Source organism: Mus pahari, chromosome 14, assembly GCF_900095145.1.
Source record: "Mus pahari chromosome 14, PAHARI_EIJ_v1.1, whole genome shotgun sequence".
Taxonomy (NCBI): domain Eukaryota; kingdom Metazoa; phylum Chordata; class Mammalia; order Rodentia; family Muridae; genus Mus; species Mus pahari.
The window spans coordinates 587,436-599,108 of record NC_034603.1 but is presented as its reverse complement, the minus strand read 5'-3'; the positions used below and the strand labels follow the sequence as shown (position 1 = coordinate 599,108).

Sequence of the window (11,673 nt, the reverse complement as noted above, 5' to 3'; positions counted from 1 at the left end):
AAATTTTGTGAGGAAATAAGATGTGGTGTGCCTAAAATGTAACCTATAAGACGGGCACCCTGCCCCCAGCTCTCCCTCCAGGAGGGGAGAGGGTTGAACTCTCTAATAGGATTCCCTTAGAGCCTGACATGAGAGGACAGCATGGGTCAGTAGTAGAAACAGACGGGAGATATTTCAAAGGGTTGCAAGCTGTCATGACACATTGTGATCAGCTTGGCCTTGTGACTGGCTGAGGTGATGCTGGAGTATGAACTAAGAGTGGCTACTTGCTTTGTGCTCTAATTTCAGTTCTCTTGGGTAGCAAATGTTGGGTGAGAGCATCTTGGATCACTTCCTACTATGCATCTTCCCCGGAGCCAAGGGGACTGTAAATGTTTCTCACATCTTTTTCAATGTTCATGTGACGAGGAGGAACCACAGCAGATGTAGTTCTTAGAGCTGGGGAAGTTGAGTTGATGGTCAGCCAAGAAATTAAGAGGACAGAAGCATGTAAGAAATTAAAACTGGCCAGGCATGGTGGCTCACACCTTTTAGCCCAGAACTTGGGAGGCAGAAGCAGGTGTATCTCTGTGAGTTCAAGGCCAGCCTAGTCTACAAAGCGAGTTCTAGGACTGCCAGGGTGGTTAAACAGAGAAACCCTGTCTTGAAAAAATATATATCAAATATGATCTTTCCTATAAAATATATAAAACGTGTTAAGAAGAAGAAATTAAGTTTTTTTTTCTCCCCCACTTTGTAAGACCTGCAAATGTTAGAATCCCGTGGAAATTTTTTATTTACACAAAGGAATTTGATGGCCTTTTCTTCCTGGTGCAGTGACCTCTTTCCCCTTCCTCCTCTACTTCTTATGCACAAATTCTTTTCAGACTAGGCAACTGAGTAAGATTGTTATGTTGGACCCTAGCCAACTGAGAAAAGGCAGGACCCCCACCTTCCTTAGAATAAAAACCAAATGCACGTTGAGTTCCCTCCCCTGCCTTTTCCTGCCCCAGCAAGCCTCTTGATCAAGAGTAAAGTTCGCCTCATTCACAAACTTAGCTGAAGTGATGGTCTCTCTTTGCAATCCAAACTTATTTCTAACAGTGGCAACAGTGGGGAATTCAGTGCAGACTTGTGGGTGTAAAAGCTAGGGTATTTTACTTGTAAAATGACAGCTAGCTAACAGGACTGTGGACACGTTAGGTTAAACAGGTTAAACACTGGACTACAACACCTACAATACTTCGTCTGGGTATATGACCAGGGTAATTATTTCTGGTCTTCCATTTCTGCATCTGCACAAAGAAATAGTAGTGCCATCTTTCAGGTATTTGTGAACGTGTTTAAAGAGTGCAACACTATTACATCTAATTCGTTCTACTTACTGGATCTACTATTATTAATGCTGACAAGATTTAATACTAAGGAGAAAATTCACACATGCAAAAAAAAGTTAACAGCAGTTTTTATTTTCTTCTTGTAATTTTATGAGTTTGTAAAATGAATCTGCATTGCTATTAATCAAGAGGAAGAGTACAAAATTTTGAACAAAGGTTTGATTAGTAGGCAGGTTAGATAGCTTGAGAGGGTATAGGCACTTGCCACTGAGCTTGAGAACCCCACCACCTACATCACAGGAGAGACCAGTTGTGTCACAAGTTGTCTTCTGACCTCCACATAAGTGCGGTCGCACGCTCCACCGCCCCTCCCTGCCACACAAAAAGTAAAGGTAATTTTGTCAAAACAATAAGATTAACCCACTGTTAACCACATTTCCCAGATCACATTATTTAAGGGGGTCGTGGGAATGGAGCGACTGTCAAAAGCACAGGCTGCCAGGCATAGAAACAGAGCTGCTGAATCATAGTCGTTAAAGGATACACTCATCATCTTTTAATCAGCTCTGAAGGTGACGCGGAGGTCTAATTTGGGAGGGCTGTGGTGACTGAGTAGGTTCTGAGCCTACAATTCCCAAGCTGTCCGGCAAACTAGCGCGAGCGAGCCAATAGCCTGCCGGGAGTTGTAGTTCCTAACGGCCAGACACAGGCTATAAGAACATAGGCGATGGCTCCAGGAAACCAACCGTCCCACAATGCAAAGGCCGTCGGTGACGCCATTAGACGAGCGCCGGCAGCGCGGCGAGCGGGGAGCGCCGTGGCCCCCTCCGCCTCCCACCCTGCCGCCTCCGTCGCCGCCGCCTCCGTGGGCCCCTCCGTGTCTGCGGAGCTCGGCCCGCGGCTCCCGGAGGAGCAGCGGAGCGCGGGGCCCGGCGCGGGCGCGGGGTGCGGCCATGGCGGACGGTGCGGGAGCCGGCGCGGCGGGCCAGGCCTCGGGACCGGCCGGGGGCTCGAGTGGGGCGGGCGGCCCGGTCAATCCCTCTTCGCTGCCTCCGGGAGACCCGCAGCTCATCGCTCTCATAGTGGAGCAGCTCAAGAGCCGTGGGCTGTTTGACAGCTTCCGCCGGGACTGCCTGGCCGACGTGGACACTAAGGTACCCGGGCCTCGGGGGACCGAGGGGGGCGGACCACCTCGTTGCTTTGACGTGCCAGAGCCCGAAGTAAAACAAAAGGCACCTTGGGAGCCTGGCGGGGACGCGCTGCGCGGGGCACTACCGGTATCTTCTGAGTGGTGCACACCCGACACCGGAGCCCTTACCAGCTGTGATTAATTAATTAATTAATAGTTCTGCCGCTTTTCTGAACTTGAAGATTCTTTAATGGCTGCACACGTATACCCACTCCATACCCAAGAAACTTGTGTTTTACAACCCTCTGGGAAAGGCAGAGTACTTTAGAAGCTCCACCACCCATTCCCTTGTTCACCTGGGAGGTGATTTTTAGCACCGGCTGGATTGGACAACACGTTAATAGTCCCTTTCCCCAGCTGAGTCATTTGCAGACTTGTACGAGGTCAAATTGGGATAAGCTGTAGAATCGGCACCTTCTTTTTTTTTCCATTTAACTAATTGAAATGGAGTTAATGGCTATGTTAGATCCAAAGGCCAGTCTCTACTGTTAAAAATAGTGCTAATTCACCTCATTTGGAAACTTTGGAATGTGTGTCACGGGGCAGGTATATAGTAGCCAGAACATTCCCTTTCCCATTACAAAACTTGCTTGCCAAGATTAAGGTGGTGGAGTTAGGAGCCTCTTTGCTGACTGAGAGGGCTCCCCAGGGTAGTGGTTGCTCCTCATGCTGTGAGTCACCCAAGCCAGCTGGTCCAGTAGGCCTCAGCTGAGCTTCATCTGTCAGCTACAGGCTGCTGGGGCCTGTCCTGTGGCTTTGATGTGGGGTAAGGTCTTCCCTACATATACATGTCTTAGGCCACACTCTGCACATGTAGACCATCCTTCCTGCTTCCATGTTCTCGTAGAGGGATCAGAGCCATGCAGACACTGACATGCCATTCACCAAGGATGGGTGAAGAGGTATTATCTGCCTCCAGTTGGAGAGAAGGAGGTCAGAGGCTCAGGACATGCCTTGTACTCACTAGGTAATTTCCTAGTCTTGTTCTTAAGCTCTAAGAGAGAGGATTCAGTCTCAGTGCCTCAGGCTCCTTTGAGGGTCACAGCTTTCCTGGAAACTCTTCACAGAACTTCCTTGGTTGTAGCTGTAGGGACTCTTGCTGAGGCATGGGTGGCTGTTTCATTTGGAGGGGCCTTTCCTTGGTATACTGCCATGAACATTCACTGTGAGTCAAGCATTTTAGGGATGGAAGTTACTTTCACTGAGAAATCAGGTGACTTGTAAGAAGTCAGTGCTCGAACCCTGTTCCTTCCAGAAACAGCTTGCATCTGTCCTTGGCCACATGGAGACAGAGGGCACCTTTGTTTCCTCCTTTAAGCCTGAAAGTCTAATGTAAAAATGAGGGCAGCATAATACTAATAGGGTTTCCCCTCGTGGAGTTTCTTTAGAAGTAGATTGGCTTAAGGGCTGGAGCGAGAGGTCTGAGGTTTTAGTACTGCTCTTCCAGAGGTCCTGAGTTCAATTCCCAGCAACCACATGGTAGCTGCTCATAACCATTTATAATGAGATCTGGTGCCCTCTTCTGGCCTGCAGGCATACACACACTCTATAGTTAATATACGCAATAAGTCGTCTTTTTTTTTTTTTTTTTTTTTTTTAAGTAGATTGACTTACATAGGCCCACTGCTGGCTGTTGTCTCATGGCCGCTGTACTGCAAGTGAATGCTGAGGTCAGGTGGGAGTGTGTTTAAAGGAGAAGATGTGTTTCTCTGAAAAGCAGTTTCCTGAATGGCTCAGTGCCATAACATTGGCACACACACTAACACGGTCTCTTCTGAATGAATGTCTTAGCCAGCTTACCAGAACCTGAGGCAGAAGGTGGATAATTTTGTGTCAACACATCTGGACAAACAGGAATGGAATCCTGCAATGAACAAGAACCAGTTGCGAAATGGGCTGAGGCAGAGCGTTGTTCAGTAAGTAGAGAAAAGGTTGAGGCCCCAGCATGAATGCTACACAGGCTGGCCACACGTTCATGGGGGTCCTGGTCTGTGGTGCTTTGTAGCCATCTTGCTGTCTTGTACATCAGGGAGATGGTGAGCAGAGCCCTGGAGTGCAGTGCCTGCTGCTCACTCTGGGTCATTCCTAGCTGCGTGCATCTGGTGGTGGCTCTGGAAGGCCTTCCAGATTGCCAGGCTTGCTCTTCTTTCTCTGAAGTTTTCAGTGTAATCTGAATATAAGCGTGAGTTTTATACCAAGATACCAGTGTTAGGGTGTGGAGAGTGAGTTCTGTATGTTCTGTGACCATGGCTGCTAAGGTGTGGTGACAGTTCGCAGGAAGATGTCCTGTAAAATGTCCTTTACAGAAACAAATTGAACTTTTGTTAGAAGGTTCTGTAGAGCACTCACATGAGTGACCTCATTGTTACTGGCACAGTGGAGTGTGGGTCATGGGTTTCAAGGTAAATTTCTTTCTGTTCTGTCAGGATCTATTTTGGCTTTTGGCACCAGGGCTTACGTTTGGCACTTCTTAATCCTCTAAATTGTTGAATAAAAGCTTATGATGCAGGACTTATGTTTGGCACTTCTTAATCCACTAAATTGTTGAATAAAAGCTTATAAATCAGGACTCTGAAAATAGAAACATCAGGAAATTGTGAGAAAAGCAAATCTTGGAAGACTGATATGACTGCATTTACTAATAGTGCAGAGATGCGTGCAGGTGTGGCTGTCAAAGATGTGTAGGCAGTTGGACTGGGTGAGCCAAAGCACAGGCTCTTAGTTGTGCTGGTGCAGACCTAAGAAACTCACGCAGTAACGCTGTGCTATATCCCCCAGAGGCCTTTATGATAGAGGTTGGTCCCCAGTGTTGGTAAGGTGGGAGCTGGCATAAGAGGTTCAGATCATGGGGCCTTCTTCCCTGTGGCACTGAATTAGTTCTTTGAGAATCAGTTGTTGAGTTTAGCCAAGTGTGATGCCATGCTCCTGTCATCCCAGCACTCAGAGGCTGAGGCAGGAAGAATGTTAGGAGAACCAGGCAGGTTTGGTTATGTAGTAAGTTTCAGACCGGCCTCAGCTATACAGTGAGACCTTCCTAGAGAAGGAAAGAAAATAAAAAATGGGTGAACTCAGCTGCTTTTCTCACTAGGCAGTGCAACTTGGCATGCATGTGATCACCATCATGTTGTAATACAGATAGGGACTTGAGACTACGCTGTGCTGCTAGCACTTTCTAGCCACTGGTATTATGAGCCAAGTACACCTCTTTATATTTCCCAGCCTCAGCTACTTTGTTACAGCAACACAAAGCTGGGTTAATGCAGGTAATCTACTACAGTCTGGATACTGGATACTTCTAGTTTTGATACTGTAGTGTGTCATGCAAGGCGCTAACACCAGAGGTGTAAGAATAGGATGTATGAGCCTCTTTATATATTTCCTTGAAACTTGACTATGCGGTGATTTTGAAACTTAAAAGACTTTAAAAATAGAAAAGGATTTTTGTTGACAGTCTAGTACTCGTGTGGCTCATGGCCACTGGACTTGGAATGTTGTAAATAAAGATGATTACCACCCATGTAAAGTCCTGTGTGTCAGGAGAGTATGGCATCTAAAGCTTCCTGCGCTGTCTTCTGGTCTGCATGGTATTGCTCTCTTTCTCAGGCTGAGCTCTGGTGGCTCAGAAGCCATCCTTTACTTGAGCAGCTATACACTGTGATTCTAATCTTTATGCATCTTACCAGTTGTCAGAAATCTCTGTTGTCTGGGCTGTGTTGGATGTTTGCATTGCTGCTGGAAACCACTTCTGTTCTTGCTGCTAAGTATAAATGCTGAAGAAAATGTAGGCAAAACAAGGCTTTGCTGCCTTTGACATTATGACTGCGGTTTTCACTCCATACCTGAGGCCAGGCTCGCTCTTGCCGTGTGTCACATGTATTGACCTTTGAGGCTCTGATTTGTGTCGTTCCTTTGTACAAAGTTGGGGCTGCATTAAGGATGGTAGATAGCAGTCGGTTCTGAATCCCTTCAGATGAAAAGCCAGTGGCCTAAACCCTGGGAAAAAATGGATGTTTACTGGGCTCTCAGAATGACACTTGGGACATATTGGTCCAAAGGAGAACTAAATAACAGTGGTTTGTTTTATCTCCACAGGTCAGGCATGTTGGAAGCAGGAGTGGACAGGATCATTTCCCAAGTGGTAGACCCCAAACTAAACCACATCTTCAGGCCACAGATAGAGCGAGCAATCCATGAGTTCCTGGCTGCCCAGAAAAAAGAAGCTGTGCCAGCTCCACCTCCAGAACCTGAAAGCCAGGATCCTCCAGCACCATCCCAAGATGCTTCCTAAGGTCTGGTACACCCTCTGTCCTCTCTGCCTGGTTGATGTGTGAAATGGTTAGAAAAGGGCTAAGCTGTGATTAGAAGTCATGCTTCACACCTATTCAGAAGAGTGGCTGACCCACGGGACTCAGCACTCACACACTCCCAAGGGTACTCTGTACCAGCAGAACCAAGCATCCAAGCCAACAGAGACCCTCATGGTTCCTCATCAGAAACCACTGTGGTAGCTGGTTTACACAGGGGACTCATCCTCTCTGAAATTGCATACATGTAGCTCTGATACTGGTTGACATTTGCAGTTTTCACATGAAGTCAAGCATCATTTCCAAGTGTGGTCTCTCAGTTACCATGCAGCTCTATTCCCTTTGTCTCAGGTTTAGGATTTAATCTAACTTTAGCTGGAGATAGAGAGTTGAATGTGGTCCTCGTTCCTATCAAGTCATGTGTTGTATGAGGAGATGGTAGCAGGTAGAGGAAAGCCACTGTATGAGCAGACCCCTCCCTTATCTGTTGTCAACCCCCCCCCCCACACACACACACACAGGGAGTGTTCTGGCCCCTTGTTCTGCTGCTAGTGCTCTCCTGTGAGTCTCCAAGACACTGTTAGTAGTGAGGGAGGCGGGCAGTTGAGCCAGGCCTTTGAGCATGGCTGATTAGGCATTGCAAGAGCACTGACTGTCGTAGGGCAGTACCAGTGGGGCTGTCTTCTTGTGCTTCTTGGAGAGGTCCTTGATCCATCATGGAATGTAGAGTATTCATTTTAAATCTTTCTCATTCCATTAATACATTTTTAAGGAACATACAGTTATTGAATATAGACCCTTGTCAAAAGCATTTTGACATGATTGTCTTTTTTTCTTTTTTCTTTTTTCTTTTCTTTTCTTTCTTTTTTTTTTTTTTTTTTTTAGAATATGCCTGATACCTTTGGAAAGCTCTACTTAAGAAATGGATTCCTGGATTCCTGTTTCATATGAATATAACTTTAGTCGACCATGTCATTACTGATGTCAAGATTTTGGCCTTGACTGTGGTGGTGTCCACGTCGGATGGAGATCAAGTTTGGTGGTGGGACAGTTACCTGTACTTGCTTATGGATTGTGTTACCTTTGACCAGCCTGTCGAAGGGCATGATCCCAGTAGACACTACAGAGGTTTAAGCACTACAGTGACCTGGGCTGTCCTGAACGAAGTTTTATACTTGAACACAGACACTGCATGTGGATGTCAGTGCTGGCATTCTGTGGTGTGCAGAGGCTGGGTTGGAGGCTAGCTGGTCAGGACAGCGAGGGTCAGCAGGAGCAGCTGTAATGGTGGGTTTTGATAGGCTAGAGTTACACACCGCAGAACATAGTGTGTGACAGCCAGCATCAGTAGCCTTAAGGTGGTTGTGACCTTCCTGTGCTTGGGAATCTTAGTGGGTTCCTTTCCTTGTTGGAGCCCTGGAGTGAGTGAGGAAGCTGAGACTTGGGGTGCATGGAAAGGTGCACAGTTTCTGTTCTGCGTCTCCCCATCTGCAGGGCTGAGTCACTCTGGGTGCCGTGCTCAAGTTTTCATGGTTATGTTTTTAGAAAAAAAACTGCTAATAAATAGTGGATGTTTTACAATAAAGTCGTTTGACGATCTTTCCCTAAAGCCTCAACAGAACCTTAGAGCCAGGTCTGTGGAGGGGACCCCCTTTCCTCTGCCTGCACCCTGTCTCTGTATACCACACAGGACTTGATAAAGGAAGTACTGGTGGCTGGAACTTAGAAGCACATGACTCAGACTGGGCGGGGCAAGTGGTGGGGCAGGTGGCAGGGCAGCTGGCTCCTTACCTATTGTGATGCAGCTCAAGCTCAGGTGAGTACCATTGTCCCTGCAGCCCATGCTTGGGTGAGAACCATTGTCCCCTGCAGCCCAAGCTTGGGTGAGAACCATTGTCCCTTGTAGCCCAAGCTTCGGTGAGAACCATTGTCCCCTGCAGCCCAAGCTTGGGTGAGAACCATTGTCCCTGCAGCTCAAGCTTGGGTGAGAACCATTGTCCATGCAGCTCAAGCGTGGGTGAGAACCCTAGTCCCCTGCAGCACAAGCTTGGATGAGAGCCATTGTCCCTGCAGCCCAAGCTTGGGTGAGAACCATTGTCCCCTGCAGCCCAAGCTTGGGAGAGAGCCATTGGCCCCTACAGCTCACGCTTGGGTGAGTACCATTGTCCCTACAGCCGAAGCTTGGGTGAGAACCATTGTCCCCTGCAGCCCAAGCTTGGGTGAGAACCATTATACCCTGCAGCCCAAGCTTGGGTGAGAGCCATTGTCCCCTGGAGCTAAAGCTTGGTTGAGAGACATTGTCCCTGGAGCCCAAGCTTGGGTGAGAACCATTGTCCCCTGTAGCCCAAGCTTGGTTGACTGCCATTGTCCCTGCAGCCCAACTTGGGTGAAAGACATTGTCCCCTGCAGCGCAAGATAGGGTGAGAACCATTGTCCCCTGCAGCCCAAGATAGGATGAGAACCATTGTGCCCGGAAGACCAAGATAGGGTGAGAACCATTGTCCCCTGCAGCTCAAGCTTGGGTGAGTACCATTGTACCTGCGGCCCAAGCTTGGGTGAGAACCATTGTCCCCTGCAGCCCAACCTTGGTTGAGAGCCATTGTCCCTGCAGCCCAAGCTTGGATGAAAGCCATTGTCCCCTGCAGCTCAAGCTTGGGTGAGTACCATTGTCCCTGCAGCCCAAGCTTGGGTGAGAACCATTGTCCCCTGCAGCCAAAGCTTGGGTGAGAACCATTGTCCCTGCAGCTCAAGCATGGGTGAGAACCATTGTCCCTGCAGCTCAAGCTTGGGTGAGAACCATTGTCACCTGCAGCCCAAGCTTGGGTGAGAACCATTGTCCCTGCAGCTCAAGCTTGGGTGAGAACCATTGTCCCTGCAGCCCACGCTTGGGTGAGAACCATTGTCCCCTTCAGCCCAATCTTGGGTGAGAACCATTGTCCCTGCAGCTCAAGCTTGGGTGAGAACCATTGTCCCCTGCAGCTAAAGCTTGGTTGAGAGCCATTGTCCCTGCAGCCCAAGCTTGGATGAGAGCCATTGTCCCCTGCAGCTCCACCTTGGTTGAGAGCCATTGTCCCTGCAGCCCAAACTTGGTTGAGAACCATTGTCCCCTGCAGCCCAAGCTTGGGTGAGAACCATTGTCCCTGCCCCAAGCTTGGGTGAAAACCATTGTCACCTGCAGCCCAAGCTTGGGTGAGAGGCATTGTCCCCTGCAGCTCAAGCTTGGGTGAGTACCATTGTCCCTACAGCCCAAGCTTGGGTGAGAACCATTGTCCCCTGCAGCCCAAGCTTGGGTGAGAACCATTGTCCCCTGCAGCCCAAGCTTGGGTGAGTGACATTGTCCCCTTGAGCTAAAGCTTGGTTGAGAGACATTGTTCCTGTAGCCCAAGCTTGGGTGAGAACAATTGTACCCTGCAGCACAAGCTTGGTTGAGAGCCATTGTCCCTGCAGCCCAAGCTTGGGTGAGAGCCATTGTCCCTGCACCCCAAGCTTCGGTGAGAACCATTGTCCCCTGCAGCCCAACTTGGGTGAGAACCATTGTCCCCTGCAGCCCAAGATAGGGTGAGAGCCATTGTCCCCTGCAGCTCAAGCTTGGGTGAGTACCATTGTACATGCGGCCCAAGCTTGGGTGAGAACCATTGTCCCATGCAGCCCAAGCTTGGGTGTGAATCATTGTCCCCTGCACCCCAAGCTTGGGTGAGATCCATTGTCCCCTGCAGCTAAAGCTTGGTTGAGAACCATTGTCCCTGGAGCCCATGCTTGGGTGAGAACCATTGTCCTCTGCAGCCCAAGCCTTGGTGAGAACCATTTTCCCTGCACCCCAAGCTTGGGTGAGAACCATTGTCTCATGCAGCCCAAAATTGGTTGAGAACCATTGTCCCCTGCAGCCCAAGCTTGGGTGAGAACCATTGTCCCCTGTAGCCCAAGCTTGGTTGAGTGCCATTCTCCCTGCAGCCCAACTTGGGTGAGAGCCATTGTCCCCTGCAGCGCAAGATAGGGTGAGAACCATTGTCCCCTGCAGCCCAAGNTTGAGTGCCATTCTCCCTGCAGCCCAACTTGGGTGAGAGCCATTGTCCCCTGCAGCGCAAGATAGGGTGAGAACCATTGTCCCCTGCAGCCCAAGCTTGGGTGAGAACCATTGTCCCCTGCATCACTTGCTTGAATGTTTGCCATTGTCCCCTGAAGCCAAATCTTGGGTCAGAAATATTGTCCCCTGCAGCCCAAACTTGGGTGAGAGCCATTGTCCCTGCAGCTCAAACTTGTGTGAGAGACATCGTCCCCTCAAGCACAAGCTTGGGTGAGAACCATTGTCCCTGCAGCTCAAGCTTTGGTGAGAACCATTGTCCCCTGCAGACCAAGCTTGGTTGAGACCCATTGTCCCTGCAGCCCAAGGTTGGGTGAGAACCATTATCCCCTGCAGCCCAAGCCTGGGTGAGAGCCATTGTCCCCTACAGCTAAAATTTGGTTGAGAGCCATTGTCCCTGCAGCCCAAGCTTGAGTGTGAACCATTGTCCCCGGCAGCCCAAGGTTAGTTGAGAGCCATTGTACCTGCAGCCCATGCTTGGGTGAGAGCCATTGTCCCCTGGATCTCCAGCTTGGTTGAGACCAATTGTCCTTGCAACCCAAACTTGGTTGAGAACCATTGACTCCTGCAGCCCAAGCTTCGGTGAGAACCATTGTCCCTGCAGCCCAAGCTTGGGTGAGAACTATTGTCCCTGCAGCCCAAGCTTGGGTAAGAACCACTGTACCCTGCATCCCAAACTTGTGTAAGAGTCATTGTCCCTGCAGCTCAAACTTGGGTGAGCGCAATTTTCCCCTGAAGCACAAGCTTGGGTGAGAACCATTGTCCCTGCAGCTCAACCTTGGG

General features: G+C 49.2%; 1 protein-coding gene across 1 annotated transcript; it reads left to right on the top strand.

Moving 5' to 3' along the window:
- The first annotated feature begins 2,071 nt into the window (after positions 1-2,071).
- Positions 2,072-8,390, top strand: Bod1 (biorientation of chromosomes in cell division 1). Its single transcript, XM_021213420.2, has 4 exons — positions 2,072-2,470; positions 4,297-4,421; positions 6,598-6,794; positions 7,695-8,390. The coding sequence occupies exons 1-3, from the start codon at positions 2,072-2,074 to the stop codon at positions 6,791-6,793; spliced, it is 720 nt and encodes a 239-aa protein (XP_021069079.1). The 3' UTR covers position 6,794; positions 7,695-8,390.
- The last annotated feature ends 3,283 nt before the right edge of the window (positions 8,391-11,673 follow it).

What these genes read in the sequence shown, in the direction of transcription:
- Bod1 (XM_021213420.2), top strand. Translation starts at nt 2,072, where the DNA reads ATGCAAAGGCCGTCGGTGACGCCATTAGACGAGCGCCGGCAGCGCGGC. An exon ending in TGGCCGACGTGGACACTAAG is followed by an intron (nt 2,471 to 4,296) that starts GTACCCGGGCCT and finishes TGAATGTCTTAG; the next exon opens with CCAGCTTACCAGAACCTGAG. An exon ending in CTGAGGCAGAGCGTTGTTCA is followed by an intron (nt 4,422 to 6,597) that starts GTAAGTAGAGAA and finishes TTATCTCCACAG; the next exon opens with GTCAGGCATGTTGGAAGCAG.